General features: G+C 42.1%; 1 protein-coding gene across 1 annotated transcript; it reads left to right on the top strand.

Moving 5' to 3' along the window:
* The first annotated feature begins 1,545 nt into the window (after positions 1-1,545).
* LOC136494136 (mitochondrial ATP-independent inner membrane protease subunit 2-like) lies at positions 1,546-10,056 on the top strand. Its single transcript, XM_066490290.1, has 5 exons — positions 1,546-1,862; positions 2,327-2,502; positions 9,220-9,403; positions 9,615-9,721; positions 9,806-10,056. Exons 1-5 carry the CDS (start codon positions 1,791-1,793, stop codon positions 9,885-9,887), a joined length of 621 nt encoding a protein of 206 aa, XP_066346387.1. The 5' UTR covers positions 1,546-1,790; the 3' UTR covers positions 9,888-10,056.
* The last annotated feature ends 11,930 nt before the right edge of the window (positions 10,057-21,986 follow it).

The following is a 21,986-nucleotide window of genomic DNA, read 5'->3' as shown; positions in this document are numbered from 1 at the left end:
TCGTATGTCGTATCTTCTCAATATCTCTTCATAAGGGTTGCAACCATCTTTGTCTCAATCCTTTGAGCAAATCAACCTTGAGCTTGTGACTTGAACCATTTCAACACTTGAGAGTTCCATTTATGGCTTCAAGTCACTTCCACTTATGATCCAACAATGATTTGATCCTTCATATAATATGACCCCTCGTAGCTCAATTAGTACCTCGATTCAATGCAAGTACTCTCTTCTTCACCCTAGCCATGGTTCCTCGGTCGCCAAGCCGTTGCTTGCCCTTTCCTTGCTATCTTCACCCTATCGAGCTATCCTCAAGTCATGGAATATTTTGAACAAACATTAAGAATTAATTGAAAATCCATCTCTTTTGATCACATATCTTGATCAACATCAATATAGTCAAGCCAATTCATGATTCCTTGTATCCTCTTTATTTTGTCTTGACACACTTCACTATCAACATACTTGACTTCCTTTAGCAAGCTTTGTATATGAGACCAATCCATATGCAATCACTCATGTTTCATCCTTCTTTTCATCTTGGCTTGCTATTTCTTCATAATGCCATTGTTGTTGATATCCATTCTTCATACTTCTAGCTCGATCAATATGAATGCATAGTGACTTTCTAAATCTTTGTCATCCATACAAGCAACCCATCAGTAAGACCATCTTGTATCTAGCATATACTAGACCATATTGTATCCAATATATACTATCTCCTTTGTTATTTGATCTTTGCTTGTCATTTCTTCACTTGTGCATTATTGACCTATTCTTCCATATTTGATCAAAGCCAATCAACTTATTAATCTCTTCTTGTTCATGCAAGGCAAGCCACCATTGAAACCAATCCAAAATCATCAACTCATGCCTCATTTTCCATTTGTCAAATATGCTTGCTTTTCACATAATGCTATGATACCCCATAACACAGAAGTCATTTCATTAACTCTATTTGCATTGTTGTCTTCTGCTTGAATTAGATTGTTCCCATAATTTTCTTAACACAACGATACACGACTTTGGCCTTCATTTGAATTCAATGTGTGGGTACCATCAGGTTTGCCTTCTTATTGAACATTTGATGCACTTCAAGGATACGATCTTCAAGTGTAAGCAATATACTCGATTCATGTCTAACCCTTAGCAAACTTGTTAGACCTTCGCGCGGGAAAGAGATGAGGCGAGGCCGGATGGGGTTGGTTTTCCTTTTTTATTTTTTTACCAATGCCGAACGCCACGTTAGCGCGGGAAAGAGATGAGGCGAGGCTGGTTGGGGCTATCGCGAGGTGAATCGAAGGGAGCCGGACAGACGGTATCACTTGGTATTTTTTTAGTTGGAGATAGAAGATAGAATAGAGAGAGAGAGATTTTCATTTTCATAGGAGGTCCAAACATAGTCTAAGTAATTTCATAGAGGCCTACTCTCACTCAAAAGTGAAAGAGGCCCAGGCCCAGCCCACGAATTGGTTAGGGGTTAGAGAAGCCCGCCTACTTCCCATCTGCGGATGGGGAAAAATCTCAGGGTCCCCCCCCCCCCCCCCCCCTAGGCCCCTCTGCCTGCGCGACGCGACGCGGCCGCCGCCGCTTCCATAGTTCCATTCCACCACCACCTCCGCCGCCGCCAGCGCCCCCTCTCCATCCTCTGACTGCGGACTGCGGGGAGCACCAGCCGCCGCCACCGAGCAGGAGGAACCCCCTCCCCCAAGCAGAGGGGTGGGGATCAGTGCGTTTGCTCCTGGAGGAGGGCGTGGAAGAGCTGGGCAGCCTACAATCAGGGGTTGGGGAGGATGGTTTCGCTGTCGACTTGGTTCCGCTATGCCGCGCACAAGTTCGAGTACTCCATCTCCCTCTCGTGGAAGGTACTGCACCTATCCATCCCCATCCCCATGTTTCTTCTAAATCCTACTCATCCACCCTCTCTCTGGATCCAAGCATCCTAGTAGCAGCACATCTTGCCCTGTAATTAATTGCCCCTATCTATCTTTGTGTCTGTACACTCGTTGATTCTACTACACTGCTCAATCCATTTGCCCTTGATCAGAACACTGATGTACACTTCAGCTTAGAGTTAACTATTTGAATAGGTTGACAGCAGCCACAACTAAGGAATAGTAGCATAACATGGACTTCATTCCCTTACATTTCTACTTTGATTTCATATCGTCTGCTCAGTGATAGGATGTCGATTGTACCCATTGATCAAGACCGCAAGCACAACATCACATTTTTTTTCTTCGTTTCGCATCGTCATTTTATAACATTTTTTTCTTTCAACTCTTTTCTTATTCATGCATTTCTCTTCTCTGTGTTTCTATCCAAGCAGAAATATAATGTGGGCCAGATCAACAGTACAGAGCTAACTGATGCGATATGGAAAAACTTCTTCCAAGGCAAGCTCACCTACACGCATTGGACCAAAGGGGGAGAAGCCATGGCTCCCATCGTATCTTCAACTGGAGGAACCCTCCTTGTCAGAAAGCTGGCAAATTTAAGCCCCACGTAAGCAATTAACTTCCTTTCTCCTCTGCTCTCTGTTAGCTGCACTCCTCTTTTTTGATGTTGCCAGTCACTAATATGCTATTCTTTAGTCAGCAATGTATTCCTGTGCCCAAGGTTTCTATCGTGGCTGAAAATTAAGTATCCTCACCCTACTTCAAAAGTTGAATAACAGGGAACACTTTAGATGACAATTTATAAAATACTAGTTCATTCGCAAAATTCAATTGAAATCTTGGAAGCACCATTTTTTAATATTTACTCCTATACTTTTTATTTACTTTCCCCTCTCACATTTTTATTTCTTACCTGGTCCTGTATAGCATATAAAATTCACTGAACTTGTCTGCGATACGTTGGAACTAGTAAAATTTGACAGTGTCTGTGCCTCAACTGCTAAGTATCCGAAGCCAAGGTTTTGCATGTGTGGGATGGAGACACGGATGACTTCCCGATTAGGATAGGATTACATCAAGGGCCAGCTTTGAGCCCTTATTTGTTTGCCTTAGTAATGGATGAGGTCACAAGGGACATACAAGGGGACATCCCTTGGTGTATGCTTTTCGCGGACGATGTAGTGCTAGTTGATGAAAGCCGAACAGGAGTGAATCAGAAACTGGAGTTATGGCGGGAGACTTTGGAGTCCAAAGGTTTTAGACTTAGTAGAACTAAAACTGAGTATATGAGATGTGACTTCGGCACTACTATTCGGGAGGAGGAAGATATTAGTTTGGAAGGTCAAGTAGTGCCTAGGAAGGATACCTTTCGATATTTAGGATCAATGTTACAGAGAGACGGGGATATTGATGAAGATGTTAGCCATAGAATCAAAGCAGGGTGGATGAAGTGGCGGCAAGCATCTGGTGTCCTATGTGACAAAAGGGTACCACAGAAGCTAAAATGCAAGTTTTATAGGACGACGATTAGACCTGCTATGTTGTATGGTGCAGAATGTTGGCCTATGAAAAGACGACATGTTCAACAGATAAGTGTCGCGGAAATGCGTATGTTGTGTTGGATTTGCGGTCATATAAGAAGGGATCGAGTTCGGAACGATGATATACGTGATAGATTAGGGGTAGCACCAATTGAAGAGAAGCTTGTCCAACACCGGTTGAGATGGTTTGGACATGTCCAACGGAGACCTCTAGAGGCACCGGTGCGTAGTGGAATCCTAGGCCAGGATAGTAACGTGAAGAGAGGCAGAGGAAGACCGAAGTTGACTTGGGTAGAGACAATAAAAGGAGACTTGAAAGGATGGAATATACCCAAAGACTTAGCCTTAGATAGGAGTGCTTGGAAGACAGCTATTCACGTGCCTGAACCTTGATTGCTTCTGCTGGGTTTCAACTCTAGCCTACCCCAACTTGTTTGGGACTTAAAGGCTTTGTTGTTGTTGTTGTAAAGTTATATTATATATTCTTGTACTGGGATGTTACCCGAGATTTTCAATGGTATTGCTCAGTGCTCACCTTTAGTGTGTACACACAACCAGGGTGACTTGATCTATATGATGTAGAGCTTCAAATACAGTAATTATGACGTGGGTGCTTGCCCGATCTTCTCGTCTTAGGATTGTGGAGATCACTTGATCCATAACCTGGCGAATCGAGGGCACGAACAGGCTACATCTGTCTGGACAACAATCTGTGATAAAAAGAATTCGTCCCAAGTATATGCTCAATCAATGTCTACTGAACCAGGCAAAGTAGACAAGCTGGTGCAATCACAAGGATGCCCAAGAACACAAGAGGTAGAGAGTTACTCCCAAATCCCGATTCTCAAGGGAGGCAACTATGGAAAAGAACAAGAGCGCTCGCCTTCTCTATTTTTCTGAACTTGATTCCTGTTAGGGTTTTAGGATAGTATCCTTCCTATTTGGGCTGGTTGGGTTCACTTAGCCCAGTCTTGTTTTGTGGGCCTGGTACAGCTTACACCAAAATATGCACAATTCTTTCTGCACAATCCAAATGAGGGTCAGTCTTGCACATTTGAATGTAGACTTGACAAAGTTTCCATCCATATACAATACTCATCTTGGAGCCTTGATTAGTACAGAATTCATCCTGAAGTTCATGGACAAAATGTGGGCACCAAACCATTGATTGCAACTTGTTCTGTACGTCTTTTGGCTTGACCTCCCTTTGCTTGTGCTCTATATTCGTACCTGAGAACATGCAATAGCAATGTATTTCCATCTGAGTAAACAATTTGCAGTAAGGGCATTCTTTTTTTTTTACACTCTGTTTTGTAGTTTCCTAGTTCGGGCTTGGGTCACTGTTCCCTCAAATGCTATCTTGTCTTGTTCAGCAAAGAATGCATGAACTAAGGATGTCTTGTTTTGCAAAGAATTAAATAATAGTAAACTAATATTGTCTTACCATGTCAATTTCTTCTTAATCTGTTTCCTACTGCAAAAACTATTATTAAACTAACCCAGGAACCGCTTAGCCAATGTTTAATTATATTGCACAGCATGGTACAGACTAAGCCTAAAACAGAAATAATCAAGTAAGCAGCGAAGTTTGTTAATATCCATCTCATTAACTAAGCTAGCTATATTGCACAGCTTGGTAAAGACTAAAGATGCTCCTAGGTACAATTCTTAATTAGATTCTTGTACCAGACCGCCCTTCAAACGAACCTGATCACAGTTCAACAATATGATTTTGAAATTTAGCCAACGTTTACAACAACAACAACAACAAAGCCTTTAAGTCCCAAACAAGTTGGGGTAGGCTAGAGTTGAAACCCAACAGAAGCAATCAAGGTTCAGGCACGTGAATAGCAGTCTTCCAAGCACTCCTATCTAAGGCTAAGTCTTTGGGTATATTCTATCCTTTCAAGTCTCCTTTTATTGCCTCTACCCAAGTCAACTTCGGTCTTCCTCTGCTTCTCTTCACGTTACTATCCTGACTTAGGATTCCACTACGCACTGGTGCATCTAGAGGTCTCCGTTGCACATGTCCAAACCATCTCAACCGGTGTTGGACAAGCTTTTCTTCAATTGGCGCTACCCCTAATCTCTCACGTATATCATCGTTCCGAACTCGATCCCTTCTTGTATGACCGCAAATCCAACGCAACATACGCATTTCCGCGACACTTAGCTGTTGAATATGTCGTCTTTTCGTAGGCCAACATTCTGCACCATACAACATAGCAGGTCTAATCGCCGTCCTATAAAACTTGTCTTTTAGCTTCTGTGGTACTCTTTTGTCACATAGGACACCAGACGCTTGCCGCCACTTCATCCACCCTGCTTTGATTCTATGGCTAACATCTTCATCAATATCCCCGTCCCTCTGTAGCATTGATTCTAAATATCGAAAGGTATCCTTCCTAGGCACGACTTGACCTTCCAAACTAACATCTTCCTCCTCCCGAGTAGTAGTGCCGAAGTCACATCTCATATACTCAGTTTTATTTCTACTAAGTCTAAAACCTTTGGACTCCAAAGTCTTCCGCCATAACTCCAGTTTCTGATTCACTCCTGTCCGGCTTTCATCAACTAGCACTACATCGTCCGCGAAAAGCATACACCAAGGGATGTCCCCTTGTATGTCCCTTGTGACCTCATCCATCATTAAAACAAACAAATAAGGGCTCAAAGCTGACCCTTGATGTAGTCCTATCCTAATCGGGAAGTCATCCGTGTCTCCATCACTTGTTCGAACTCTAGTCACAACATTGCTGTACATGTCCTTAATGAGCCCGACGTACTTCGTTGGGACTTTATGTTTGTCCAAAGCCCACCACATAACATTCCTTGGTATTTTATCATAAGCCTTCTCCAAGTCAATAAAAACCATGTGTAAGTCCTTCTTCTCCCTATACCGCTCCATAACTTGTCTTATTAAGAAAATGGCTTCCATGGTTGACCTTCCGGGCATGAAACCAAATTGGTTCATAGAGACCCGCGTTATTGCTCTCAAACGATGCTCGATAACTCTCTCCCATAGCTTCATAGTATGGCTCATCAACTTAATTTCCCGGTAATTTGTACAACTTTGAATATCCCTTTTATTCTTGTAGATCGGTACCAATATACTTCTCCTCCACTCATCAGGCATCTTGTTCGATCGAAAAATATGGTTGAACAGCTTGGTTAACCATACTACAGCTACGTCCCCGAGGCATCTCCACACCTCGATTGGGATACCATCCGGTCCCATCGTCTTACATCCTTTCATCCTTTTCAACGCCTCTCTGACCTCAGATTCTTGGATTCTCCGCACAAAGCGCCTATTGGTGTCATCAAAAGAGTCATCCAACTGAAAGGTTGTGTCCATATTCTCACCATTGAACAATTTGTCAAAATACTCTTGCCATCGATGTCGGATCTCATCCTCCTTTACCAAGAGATGCTCCCTTTCATCCTTAATGCACTTAACTTGGTTGAAGTCCCGTGTCTTTCTCTCACGAACCCTAGCCATCCTATAAATGTCCTTCTCTCCTTCCTTCGTACTCAAATGTTGGTAAAGATCCTCGTACGCTCTACCTTTTGCCACACTTACAGCTCGCTTTGCAGTCTTCTTTGCCACCTTGTACTTCTCTATGTTGTCCACACTCCTGTCATGGTACAAGCGTCTATAGCATTCTTTCTTCTCCTTAATAGCCCTTTGGACTTCCTCGTTCCACCACCAAGTATCTTTAGCCTCGCGTCCCCTTCCTTTGGTTACTCCACACACCTCTGAGGCTACCTTCCGAATGTTGGTTGCCATCTTGTCCCACATATTGTTTATGTCGCTTTCTTCCTTCCAAGAGTCCTCTTTGATAACCCTTTCCCTAAATACCTCTGACGTCTCCCCTTTCAGTTTCCACCACTTTGTTCTTTCAATCTTAGCTTGTTTATCCCTACGGGCACGCACCTGAAAACGAAAATCTGCCACCAAAAGCTTATGTTGAGAAACAACACACTCCCCTGGTATCACCTTGCAATCCAAGCATGCTCGTTTGTCCTTTCTTCTTGCGAGGACAAAGTCAATCTGGCTACAGTGTTGTCCGCTACTGAAGGTCATTAGATGAGATTCTCTCTTTCTAAAGAAAGTGTTGGCTATCATCAGGTCAAAAGCTACCGCAAAGTCCAGAACTTCCTCCCCCTCCTGATTCCTACTACCATACCCAAAACCTCCATGAATTGTCTTGAAACCTGTGCTTGTAGTACCTACATGCCCATTAAGATCTCCTCCTATAAAAAGCTTCTCACTACTAGGTATAGCTCTAACCAGGCCATCTAAGTCTTCCCAGAACTGTCTCTTAGCACTCTCGTCGAGGCCTACTTGGGGGGCATACGCACTAATTACGTTCAAGACCATATCACCAACGACAAGCTTGACTAAGATAATCCTATCTCCTTGCCTTCTCACTCCCACCACACCATTCTTGAGGCTCTTATCAATCAAAACTCCTACTCCATTTCTATTCGCGACTGTCCATGTGTACCAAAGCTTGAAACCTGTATTGTCCACCTCCTTCGCCTTCTGACCCTTCCATTTAGTCTCTTGAACGCATAATATATTTACACGCCTCCTAGTCGCGGTATCAACTAATTCTCTTAACTTACCTGTAAGTGATCCTATATTCCAACTACCTAAACGGATCCTAGTTGGTTCGACTAGCTTCCTTACCCTTCGCACCCGTCGACTCTGATGCGAAGACCCTTGCTCATTTTTTACTACACCCGGGCGCCGATGTAGCGCGCCACTAAGGAAACGACGACCCGATCCTTGGTTACTTGACACCATGCCCAGATCACGACACGACGCGTCACGGGGGTGACGACCCGGCCCTTGCCCATTTAACACCATACCCGGGTTCCGATATGGCGCGTCGCTAAGAGGGTTACGCCCCAACGATTTTCTTTCAGGTTTCATCTCCATTTAAGTGGCTAAGTTTTTACATTGGCTCGCCACGCCTAACACAACCCTACTCCTTTACCAGGGCTTGGGACCTGCTATGCTGGGACACCAAAGGCGCCCCATCATAGGCGGAGTTAAATTTAGCCAACGTTTGTGTTGAAAAATAGAAAAATGTCATGTTATTGGAAAAATAACTTTAAAAAGTACTTCTGTAAACAAAAAAAAAGGGTTTTATAAACAGTTACAAGTACTGGATTTTCTGTTATTCACTGCTTGGAGCTGTTGTGGAGTTGAGTAACAATGCAATAGATGGGTGATGGTTTTCTCACTGGTCCAGAAATGGGCTTTGGTGCAAATTTATGTAATGCCCACTTGCCCAGAGTACAATCTAGCTCAGGCCTAACACATACTTGATAAACCATGCATACACAAAAGCTCATTTGCATATTAGATAATCAATTAATGCAGTCAATGCATAATGGAATCCAATGGTACTACATTCCTTTCTTGCAATAGTCTTTAAGAACAGCTGTCAATCACAGTACATCTATTTGTATAAAACAACATTATTTTCAAACTGTTGACTATGTGAAGTTTAGTTGATTCTCAAGCTTCTGTCATGTATGTGCTGAACTTCCTGATACCTGATGTCCTGATACCTCCTTTTAAGTCAACTGTTGGATCTCATGGAATAGCTATTATTTTGCATTTTTGTAAAAACTCTATAAGGCCTCAACATGAAGGAAACCTGGTTGGCTGGTTTGTAAAGCCACTTCACCTGATAGCCAAAGGCCATTTGGCATCATCTATTGCTTGAGATGTTTTTAATAGTCTGCTGTGTATCAAATTATCTTCACAGACAAGTGTTTGTTGGGGATGTTGTCTTGTTAAAAGACCCAGAGAAATCTGATGATTTAATTATTCGACGACTGGCTGCCCTGGAAGGCTATGAGATGGTCTCTAATGATGAGAAGGATGAGCCGTTTGTACTTGAGAAAGACCAATGCTGGGTCCTGGCAGACAACCTAGCCCTCAAGCAAAAGGTATGTATGTATCTTATTGAGCTAATATAATAATGCTTGTAGCAGTAACATGTGTAATTATGCTAGTTGGTGTTGTACACAATTTTCTTGTGTAAAACGGAGATATTGTCACGTATTCTAGATGCACGACTTGTATTTTTGGTGACTAAGTGTATTGCAATTCAACAAAGGCCATTTTTGTAAAAGTTTTTCATGATTGGTTTGGCAACAGGAAGCTAGAGATAGCCGCTTGTTTGGACCTGTCCCAATGACTGACATCCTTGGCAGAGTGATATACTCTTTAAGAACGGCTGTTGATCACGGTCCAGTCGAGAACAGGTTTGTTCCTTTGCTATATCCACCTACATTTAATACCTACACCGTGCATGGGCTAAATGTTTGTTCCTACTGTCTGTGCAACAGCGGCATGGCCATGAAACAGGATGGCCCAGTACTGGCAGTGGAGCTTGATGTGGAAGAGATGGCAAAGAATAATAAGGCGTAGTAGATACTTGATGTTTTCGACATGCCGCGCTGTAACTCACCGTCATCTGTTGCTTCAAGTAGAACTGCATTGGAATGTTTTTTTTCACGGTTTGCCTGTGGAGCAGTCAATAATGGTCTTGACAAATAATCCAGAGGCTGCTGGATCGTGATCACTCACAGTTGTGTTAGTATCCAGTGCTATCCATTGTGTGTGATTGTAATGGCTGTGTTTAGGGTTTCTTTGTGTTCATGGAGCCACGGCCCACGGGTAAGCTGCTTTGCTGCGTCTTGTAGCATAGTTATTACTTGATAAACTGTCAAGATGTTTTAGGCCTGAAAGGAATGAGAACGCTAATACGGTAGTACCATCAATTTACCAATACCGATGTAGTAACAAATGGCAAGGAGTGCAGTCCCCTCTTGAGCTTCCTCGAGGGCGCATCGTTTCAGCGACATTGGAAGGCAGACCGAGTCCAGCTAAGCCAAACTATTTCAAATTTAAGGAAGATACAATTGTCTTATATGGGTTACAAAGCCAAACTATTTCAAATTTAAGGAAGATACAATTTATCTTATGGGCTACAAAGCCAAACTATTTCAAACTTGATTAATTGGAAATAGGTGTAGGCATTGGGCCAAATTCTTACTCCGGCCCAGGCACAGAGAGAGGAGAGCAACCGCTGCTGAGTGATCGATTTGGACTGGGCAGGGGAAGAGGTGTAGCTCACAGTCACACACAGCTCAGTTATAGATGGTCAACGGGCCGCATGGCCTGGCACAGCACGGGCCCAAAGAAATCCATATACATGGGCCAGGTATGGCACACTGTGCCACTGGCCTTCGGCCCAGACACAGCGCGTCGTGCCCTTCTTCATGCCGGGCCCGATAAGCACGACATGTCCCGTAGGCCGAGTCATTCCGCAGCCCGAGCAAGCGACTGACGCCGTGCGAGCTGGGCCAAGCCCAGCCCTGGTCATTGTGCTAGGCTGCTGGCTCGAGCACATCCACCACCGGGCTGTTCCGTGCTTGGGCCAGGCCAAAAAAGGCGGGCTTCGTACTGGGCTAGCAGGCTGCAGGCCTTTTGTACGTCTATATGGTGTTCTCGACGCTAGCTAGTGTGAATTTGAAGGATGTTATCATTTAACTTCAGTGCTATCCTCCCTCAAGAAAATGGAAAGTTCAGAGGATACAGGTGAAACAATGATAAGCCTCCAACGCGCTCGCGTCCCGGCGCCCCAGCAGCCACGCACCCGAGTGCCTCGGCGAACCCTCGCCAGGCCTCTGACAACTTGTTCTAATTCTTCCATCCCGTCTCAGTTCCTGCCCTCCATTTTACTTCTTTCGTTGATAGATGGCTGCTTTCTCCCCCATGCTTGATGATTGGTTGTGCATCCTGTCCAACTAATCTGAAGTTTCATGTATAGAAAAATTAGGTGGGAAAGAATCATTGTTGGTCGGTTTGTTCCCATGGGTTCTAGATTAACTAATAACAAGTACTAGTGCTCTCTTACTTACTTTATTAGCCTAGTGCGTTCATCTTATATAGGATATATGCATGCTTTTGGTCTTGCCTACCAATGTCACTAGTATGTACATTACGCCACTCTATTTCAGTGGTAATTTTCACTAATGTACCCTCACATGTGTAATTAGCCTAGGAATATGCCATTTTATGCATGAATTTTTTTTTACCTAACACTGACTTCACAAATACAGAGAGATAATGGCTCCAGGGTGTATCAATATCTTGATGCATCATGGGGGTGCTTTTTCAAAGCATGGTGAACTAACTTATGATGGAGGCGATATCACACTTTTTCCAAAAATTGAGATGGACAAAATGTCCTACTACCGTTTAGTGCAGCTGGCTAAAACTGTAGGATTCGAGGAAGGCGATACTCTCTACTATGCCATTCTTGGCCGTAGCCTTGATGACGCTGGTATGGACCACCTCAAAGATGATGCTTCTGTTTGTGACATGATGAAATATTCGAATCAGGCCAAGTTTCTAGAGGTTTACATTAAGTATAATGAAAATGTTGTTAGCGCCTATCCAGACAAGTCAACACTGACGAGGTATTATTTATGCTTCAGTGTACCTAATCTTGTCATGCATATTTTAATTAATTGTGGTTTGCACACTGTTTCATTATGTGTATATGTTTGCCGGTGGATGCCTTGTTTTGCTCCTATGTGTTTTAAGTGTAGCGAACCCAAACTTGAAGCTATTATTAATTTCAATTTTTTTTTCACAGAAATGGCTCGTCCTCTAGCAAAGAGAGACATCCTAGTCTTATGCCAACAAATGGGACGTCGTAGAATAAGGCTTCTGATGGCATTACATGTGCTAGTACTGCATTGCCTCCAATTGATTAGAAAGCGTCAGATTAGGCTAATTAGGGAACCTTGTAGGTTTGACCCAGAAAGTCGATCAAAGAATTTGAATGATATCATCTATGAAAGTGAAATCCTGTGTGTTGAGCAACTGCGGATGGATAGGCGGTGTTTTTGGACTTTGTGTAATTTGGTCACAGATATTGGGGGATTAAGGGATACTAGAAATGTCAAGGTGGACGAGATGGTTGCAATGTTTCTACATATACTAGCTTACGATGAGAAAAGTCGCTCCATGAGGACAGATTATCAACGGTCTCAAGAGACGATAAGTCGGCACTTCAATAATGTACTAGGAGCAGTGCTAAAGCTTTGGAGGGTGCTGCTTAAGAGCCCACAACCAATCACAAACAACTGTAAGGACGAAAGATGGAAATGGTTTAAAGTAAAACTAAATTAAATAATAAACAGTCCTATAATTTTTTTTCTAGATATTTGTTTTTGTTTTCATAGAATTGTTTAGGTGCTTTAGATGGTACATATATAAAAGTTAGAGTCCATGCAGTTGATAAACCAAGGTATCGATCCAGAAATAATGAAATTGCCACAAATGTTCTAGGTGCTTGTGCACCTGACATGCAATTTATATATGTATTAGCTGGATGGGAAGGGTCTGCTGCCGATGCAAGGGTTCTCCGAGATGCTTTGGCTAGGCCAAATGGTCTCAACGTTCCTCGTGGTGAGCAATATTAGTTAAGTACAGACTACTGTCCATATACACCTACTAAAGCTTAGAAAATAAATTGTGCTCTCTACAACGTAGGCTCCTATTATCTTGTGGATGCTGGGTACAAGAATTGTGATGGATTCCTCGCTCCATATAGAGGACAGCGTTACCACCTAAAAGAATGGAGCAACCCACCTACAAAAAAGGAGGAATTGTTTAATATGAGGCACTCTTCAGCAAGAAATGTGATAGAAAGAACCTTTGGTTTACTGAAGCTACGTTGGGGTATAATTAGAAATGGTTCTTATTACCCAATAGATACCCAAATTGGTATAATCCTAGCCTGTTGCTATCTGCACAATCTCATCCGACAACAAATGAGTGCTGATCCATTTGAGCCACAAGTTGATGCTTTCTTGGAGCATGAAGGCAACACCTTAGGTGTGATTGATCGTTCTGAATCATCAACTGAGTGGACGGAATTTAGAGATGTTTTAGCAAGTATGATGTGGGATGCATGGAAAGCAAAATGTCGCCGATTACTTGGCATTGTAATGCTTCGCATGGATTTTGTAGCTTACTCTATTGTTCTGTAATTTTGAACATTGTGAAAAATGGTGGTGTAGACTGAGCTTGATGCTTGGTTAATGAACTGATGACTATGGCTTGTGTATCGACACATCTCTTTTTTTAATGTTTTACTTAGTACCATGTGTCTGTATTCAATGCAATTTTCGTTTCATGCACCAATCATTTGTATACATATTCGGATTTTTTTGTATGAAATAGACATACAAGGGATGCAAAACTATAAAAGCTAAGTAAGAGGAGAGACAAGAGACAGTGGACTGCATAAGAGGAAAAGGTACTTATTAATGTATTGTATGAAATGAATGACTCTGGTTGGAAGGTGGACACAGGTTACAAGTCTGGATACCTTCAGTTTATTGAGAAAGAGCTCGCTACAAGACTCCCAAATGCTAATATCAAAGCTGATCCTCATGTTGCTTCTAAAGTGAAGACACTTAAGAAGCTATTGTCCTATATATTGGATATTCAACAATCTGGTAGTGGCTTTGGCTAGGATGATGAAAGAAAAATGGTTGTTGGAGACAAAGAGCAATTCATGGGTTGGGCAAAGGTATACAAGGACATGCACATGTACCATACTTTTTGTCTAATCACATTTATTTTTTGCTAATAGCATAATATGTATGCAGAGTCGCCCTAGAGCAGCAGCTTTATATGGGAAGTCCTTTGTGAATTTTGATAAGCTATTTGAGGTTTATGCTAGTGACTTAGCAAAAGGAGTGAAGGCCAAAGACCCTGGAGATCAGTTTGAAATGCACGAAGAACTATCCTCAGGAAATGTGACTGAAGCAACCCACCAGTTCAAAAATGCAGTTGACTCCCATTCACAATCATCATCCCATGGTAGCATCCCAGCAAGTGGAATTAAATCTGCAGCCTGCCGTAAGAGGGTATTTGTAGATGATGGCATGGTTGCATCGGAGTTCTCTAATATTTCTAAAGCACTCAATAGTCTTGTGCAAGTCGAAGCAGCCAATGCAGACGCTATGAATGCACTGCAGTGTGCATTCACCCAGGAACTTGAGGCTCAAAAGCGGACTGCTGAAAGGAGGGAGAAATTGTTCACCATGCTCACAAAGTTTACTGAGTTTACTTCAGATCAAATCGTGAAGGCTGCTCTAATGATTGGCCAGAATGAGGAAAGGCTGAATCTTTTCTTTACTACTCCAGATGAATTCAAACCTGAGTTTGTTTGGCAAGTCCTGAAAAAATCTAAAAAGAAACTATAATTTAGTCATGCATGTGGAGATCGTGTGCTCTCTTTTGTGTAGTATATAAGTAGCACGCTGAACTCCCAGTTAGTGGAAGTGGTCAACCATGGTTGACCAAAACTATGAACTTTCTTTTGGATGATGGTCATCTATATATTTTGATATGGGTAGTCAAAAATTCCAAGTGAGTTACAATCACTTGGAATCCAGTGGAGTAAATTTTGGTGCTGTGAAGTCAGAAGCAAAGGTGACTTCCTGTTACTAGGAGTCTTGCTGGAAGTTTGTATATTTTGTTAAGCTGTATACTTTGTTGCTAAAGTTAGAAGATGACTTCTAGAGACTTGGCATCATGGTGGAAATTTATTGGCACTAGAATATGTACAGATGGAGTGTATGCATGTACTATGCCTTAATGAATCGATGCTTCAAAAACTTGTTTTAGCCTTTGCGCTTTTATTTTGTGTACATGTCAAGCTATTGATCAGAAGTGAGCTATAGCTTTGTAATGGTTTATTTTTTGTCCTGAATAAGGGTATTATGGTCACTAAAATTTTTATTTCCATTCTCTATCCCACTCATGCCAAACAAGAGGATGGGTTTAAAGTCTTATATTTCTATCCCATACCCACCTCTTCCTAAACCTACCCATTTCCCTACCCCTAACCCAGGCTCCATGTCACACCCGATTTTAAGGATAAAATAGGATGCATAATCTTATGTGTGTCCAAAGATTAGTCACACACATAAGCCGACAAATTATAATAGTATCATCACAAGTGTTTATTACATCACGAATAATAAGACATAGTCTTCACATAAATGTAGCAAAAGTATAAAGAAAAATCTCTCGTGGAAGCTACATATCACAGGGATGTCAACTGGTTGACCACAAGTCTAGTAATCCTCAGGAAAATCTTTATTACCATAGCCATCTGTTACCCATCTGGGACTTTTATCCAAATAATGAAAATAAACAAGCGTAAGTACGTGTCGTACTCAACAAGTGTAACATGGGGTTCATGAGACTCAAAAAGGCTTGACACAGGTTTAACAACATTCAACTTTTAATTGTCATAATTTTAGCATAAGAGTAGCAACAAGTTGTTTTAATCCCAAAGTAAAACACATGATCAATGTAAACATGAATAATGAATAGCATAACTAGATAATTCTTAGTGATCATCTATTCCATAAGGGTCCAAGGCCGCTCGTGATCGTGAGCACGGCTGATATACTAGTTTTACACTCTGTAGAGGTTGTACACTTTCACTATGAGTCGTGATACCCATATGCCTGGGCTAATTACTCCCAAAACACTTTCAAGGTGAGCAAGCAGGGTTCACTATGAAGCCTTTTAAAGATTCGCCTAACAAGTTAGGGGCATTAGATTCACTCGGCAAACAGATATAGGAACCCCCTGTCAAATGACATATTTCCATCACGGCTATACACATAAGAGTAGAGGCTGTCCTATACTTTTGGCAAGCCATTCTTACGTCAATAAAGGTAACCACTAACAAGTTAGAAAAGGTCCTCACACTGAGCTAAAGTCAGAGCTATGTAGCCCTCATAGCTGTACTGTAAGTCCCGGATGTTCGCTTATAGATAAGTCCTTAGGGAGAGGAATCTGAAGCATTTAGAAAGTAGCTAAACACTTCAGCCCCCTATTTCCAAGTTGCTAAAAAGTCATGTTTTAATGTTTATTGCATATACCATTAGTCAAGTTATAAGATCATAGTTTTATTGAGCACTAGCAAAGCTACCCAATGCATATCCCATAGGAGACAAGGTATAAGTTCAATTCTAGGGAATCCCTATCAAGGTAACACATGCAACATGAATTAAATGTATTAAAGTTGATAGGAAACAAGGATAATCCCATGCTATATTTGCCTTGAACAAAGTGCTCCTGCTAATCCTGCTCGTCAAAGTAGTACTCTTGTTCACCCACGAATTGCTCACCGTCTATACTCGGTAATCACAGCAACATACAAGCATACAGAAGCAATCATGCATAGCAAACAAAAGCTATAGATTAGAACAATACATCAATCAACATAAAATCAAGATGAAAAGTTTGTAAAACGAATCTATGTCTCACTATGAACACACAGACGTGAAGATCACAAAAATCAGAGCTAAAAAGAAGAAGTTATGTATTAAACAAGATTTTCTTTATTAAAATAATGGATTAAATCTAACCTCGAATTTCAAAAATTGAAAACTTACTTAACAGCAATATGAATAGGTAGATTACTCAATTATGAACCTAACACAACTTAATCGGATCAAATCAGAGTTAAAACAAAGATTTTATGGCTAAAACAAGATTAGTGGCAAAACTGTAAATAGATGAAAGTCGATTTTAGAATTTAAATTAATAAAATTAGATTTTAAATCGAACCAGGGACAGCGTGCATGAAAATGAAGAAATACAAGGGCTCTTTAACAAAATTGCAGGGATGACGGGTTCTATTTAGATAAAACTGAGGGGCTCTTTAGCAAATATGACAGGCGAAGGGGTATCTTTGAATCTGGGCCGTCAGATCTTAAATAGAGGGTGGAGATCAGATCAGGAGGGGAAGAGAGAGAGTGCGATCACTAGAACAGTGCCGGGCACGGCGGACCTCCATGGACGACGGCAAAGAGCTCGCCGATGTTTATCGATTTTGACATTCCGAGCATCATCGAACACGGGAAAACACGAGAAGAGAGAGGGGATGACAGCGAACTCACCTAGGAGCTTTACGCGGACAAGGACGGGTCTGCAGTGGCGTGCGGCTCCACAGGGTGGACGGCAACGGCGGCGCTCTTAGGGTTGCAGCGGCTAGAGTAATGCGAGGGCGGCGGTTGGCGCTTTAGGGTTAGGTGAGGGCGGCGCAACGCAGGGGCACTATTTATGAGCGGGGCTAGCTTGCGGGTCACGCCAGGCATGGCATAGCGGAAGTGGAGACGAGCTTGGTGTCTGGCTTGAACACGAGCAAAAGGTAGGAGATGATGGCGTGGTTGACACGCTGGCCTGGCACATCAGCGAGAGGCGAGAGAGCGCAGGCGACACGGCTTGCGCTGGGCTAGGCCGGCTAGTGCGGGCCGTAGGAGAGAGAGCAGGCCACGTGGAGAAGAGGAGGAGCTAGGCTGAGTAGGGAAAATGGACGCGCAGGGAGCTGGGCCAAGCTAGGCTGTTCGAGCTGAAAGCAGAGAAGGGGGAAGAAAAATAATAAAACTCCTTTTCCATTTTCTTACACCTCATTTTAGATCCAATTCAAACTCAAATTCAATTCTTTTGCAAATTTTGATCAAACCAAAGCATCACAAATAAAATATGCAGCAGCATGTATGCACATACATGTATGTAGTCCTATATTTGATTTTATTTTTAATAAAGTTATTATTTTCCTAAATTTAAATGCTCACAAAAGGCATAATTAAATTATTTCTCCTATTTTAAAATTATGCAAATTTTAGGGCGTTATAATTCTACCCCCGTTAAAATGAATCTCGTCCTTGAGATTCAGACGATACTTACTCAAAAAGCTACGGGTATGTTTTCCTCAGATCCTCCTCCCTTTCCCAAGTAGCCTAATCTTCTGTATACCGATTCCACTGAACCTTACACATCTTTATGACTCTGCTCCTTGTAACCCTTTTTGCCGTCTCCAAAATCTTTACCAAAAATTCCTCATATGTAAGATCTTCCTTAACTGTAAGTTCCTCTAATGGTATCTACTCCTCAGGTACACACAGACACTTCTTTAATTGAGACACATGGAACACATCATGTACACCTGACAAACTCTTAGGCAATTTCAACTGATAAGCTACTTCATCACGTCTCTCTAAAATCTTGAAAGGCCCAATATACCTTGGTGCTAACTTTTCTTTCATGTTAAACCTTCTCACACCTCTCATAGGTGACACCTTCAGGTAAACATAATCTCCGACTTCGAAAACTAATTCTCTTCTTCGAGTGTCAGCATAACTCTTTTGCCGAGACTGTGCTATTCTCAAGTTATCCATAATCATCCTTACTTGCTCTTCTGCGTCTCTTAAAACATCCAGTCCAAACACTTGAGTTTCTCCCGTTTGATTCCAAAACAACGAGGTTCTACACTTTCGTCCATACAAAGCTTCAAAAGGTGCCATATTGAGACTCTTCTGATAATAGTTGTTATACGAGAACTCTGCATAAGGCAAACTCTTGTCCCAACTTGTACCATACTGCAATGCACAAGCTCTCAACATGTCTTCTTATATCTGATTAATCCTCTCAGTTTGTCTATCTATCTGAGGATGATATGCTGTACTAAAATTCAACTTTGTTCCCAATGAACTATGTACTTGCTGCCAAAAATGAGATATAAATTGAGTACACCGATCAGACACAATTTTCTTAGGAACTCCATGTAGACACACTATCCTCTCCATATATTAATTAGGCCAACTTCGGTCCTTTATAATGAGTCTTAACTGGTATAAAGTGAGCAACTTTAGTTAACCGATCCACTATCACCCATATTGAATCATAACTTCTCTTAGTGCGTGGTAATCCATCAATAAAATCCATTCCAACTTCCTCCCACTTCCACTTAGGTATCTTCATTGGTTGTAATAATCCTACAGGTCTTTGATGTTTAGCTTTGACTCTCTGACATGTATCACATAAAGCAATATATTCAGCCACATCTCTCTTAAGTCTATACCACCAATACTTCTCTTTCAGATCCAAGTACATCTTGGTACTTCCGGGATGAATAGAGTAAGTGGACTCTTGTGCCTCATGAAGAATTGCATCTCGTATATCCTTAACCTCTAGTACACATAGTCTTTTTCCAAACCACAAAGTTCCAGTATCATCTATACGGAAACCTGGTGCCTTGCCAATCACCATGTTCTCCGCTATCTCTTTCAACTTCGCATCCTATAACTGGCCATTGTGTATCTCTAGCTCTAGTGTGGGTTCTATCACCAACTCCACTGCATTAGTGACAAAGCCCAAGTTCAGTTGCTCAAATTCTGCACACAACTCTCTTGACATAGCTGCCACTTGCACCTCCTTGGCGTAACTCTTCCTGCTAAGAGCACCGGCAACAACATTCGCCTTTCCAGGATGATAGTGTACTTCCAAATCGTAATCCATAATCAACTCCAACCATCGACATTGTCTCATATTCAGATCCTTCTGAGTGAAAATGTACTTCAGAATCTTGTGATTAGTATAGATATCACTCTTATGTCTGATAAGATAGTGCCTCCATATTTTCAGAGCATGAACCACTGCTGCTAATTCCAAATTATGAGTAGGATAGTTTAGCTCATGCTTTCTCAACTGTCAGGATGCATAGGCCACTACTCTTCCTTCTTGCATCAGAACACATCCGAGACCTTGACGAGATGTATCATAATAGATAGATAAGTTCTTGCTCAAATCTGGCAAAACCAACACTGGGGCGGTAGTCAACCTCTTCTTCAATTCTTCAAAGTTAGCCTGGCACTTTTTTTACCACACAAACTTAACATTTTTCTCCAACAAAGCTGTCATAGGCTTGGCAAGTTTAGAAAAGCCCTCTATGAACCTCCTGTAGTATCCAGCCAATCCCAAGAAACTACAAATCTCTCTCACATTGGTTGGTGGTTTCCAATTTAACACATCTCTCACCTTGCTTGGATCTACTGCTATTCCACCATTAGAGACAACATGGCCTAAGAAAGAAACTTCCTTCAACCAAAACTCACACTTGCTTCGCTTAGCATACAACTTGTGTTCTCTGAGCTTTTGCAAGACCAACCTTAGATGTTCAGCGTGCTCTTCTTCTGTTTTGGAGAATACCAATATATCCTCGGTAAATACCACCACAAACTTATCCAAAAACTCCATGAACACCTTATTCATCCAGTACATAAAGTATGCAGGCACATTGGTCAAACCAAAGGACATAACAGTGTACTCATACAAACCATACCTCTTAGTAAAAGTTGTCTTGGGTATGTCAGTTGCGCGAATCTTTAACTGATGATAACCAGAACGAAGATCAATCTTAGAGAAAACACAAGCACCTCTCAACTGATCAAACAAGTCATCAATTCTAGGTAGTGGGTACTTGTTCTTGATAGTAACCTCATTTAGTGACTGATAATCAACACACATCCTCTGGGTACCATCCTCCTTGTCCACAAATATAACTGGTGCTCCCCAAGGTGACGAACTAGGACGAATGAAACCTTTCTCCTGTAACTACTTTTTTTGTTTCTTAAGTTCCTCTAGTTCATTAACCCCCATTCTATATGGATGCTTAGCTATAGGTGTAGTTCTAGGTAATAATTCAATAATAAACTCAATGTCACGGTCAGGTGGCATACCTAGCAAGTCATCGAGAAACACATCTAGAAACTCATCCACCACTGAGTCCTCCTTGTTGATGCTATCATCAAGCTGGTTCACTGTGGCTATCGGCTATGCTTGTACCACAACATCGACACTGATTCTATCCCCATTCGGTGCGGTCACAACAACTACCTTCTCTTGACACTGAATGACTGCCCGGTTTTGCTTCATCTAGTCCATACCTAGAATCACATCAATGCCAGATGTTCTCAACACAATGTGGCTCACTTTGAACTCTGCCCCCCTTAAGAATAGACTAGTTAGAAGACAATGATAAGAAGCTTGCATACTACCTCCTAGTGAGTTTACTAAAATGGGATTTTGCATGGCACATAAGGGTATGCTATGCGTTCTAACAAATGCTTGTGATATGAAAGAATGCGAAGCTCCAGAATAAAAAAGAACAGTGGCAGGAGTGAAATTGACATCGAACGTACCGAGCATGACTTCTGGTTCCGCAAGTGCCATCTCTATAGACACATGGTTCACCTTCCCCATGTTGGGTGCTGACTTTTGAGGCGTTCCCTTCGGATTGCTATGCTGGCCCTAGGGTGTTAGCTAATTCTGCTTCCTAGGGCAATGGTTAGCATAATGCCCAACTTCTCCACAATGATAGCATACGTTGGGGGTGCTAGGTGCACTGGTCTTCATGGGAGTATTGTTAGATGCTCCCTGTCATGGTGTCTGCTAGCCACTCTGCTGTTGAGGGCGTTAATTGCCATTTTGCTGCTGATACGGTGGATGTTGCTGGTTCAGGTTGCGCTGAGGGTACTGACTATGATTCCACTGGTTGGGTGGTCCCTGGTACCTCTGCTAGAAGCCTTGCTGAGGGTTGGTGCATGGACGAGTATTGCTTACAGAGGCCTGTCCTTG

This window comes from Miscanthus floridulus, chromosome 11 (assembly GCF_019320115.1).
Source record: "Miscanthus floridulus cultivar M001 chromosome 11, ASM1932011v1, whole genome shotgun sequence".
NCBI lineage: Eukaryota > Viridiplantae > Streptophyta > Magnoliopsida > Poales > Poaceae > Miscanthus > Miscanthus floridulus.
This window is presented reverse-complemented; position numbering and strand designations above follow the sequence as displayed.

Coding starts and splice junctions, on each gene's coding strand:
- LOC136494136 (XM_066490290.1), top strand. CDS start 1,791: ATGGTTTCGCTGTCGACTTGGTTCCGCTATGCCGCGCACAAGTTCGAG. Junction 2,503..9,219: donor CTGGCAAATTTAAGCCCCAC/GTAAGCAATTAA, acceptor TTATCTTCACAG/ACAAGTGTTTGTTGGGGATG. Junction 9,722..9,805: donor CACGGTCCAGTCGAGAACAG/GTTTGTTCCTTT, acceptor TCTGTGCAACAG/CGGCATGGCCATGAAACAGG.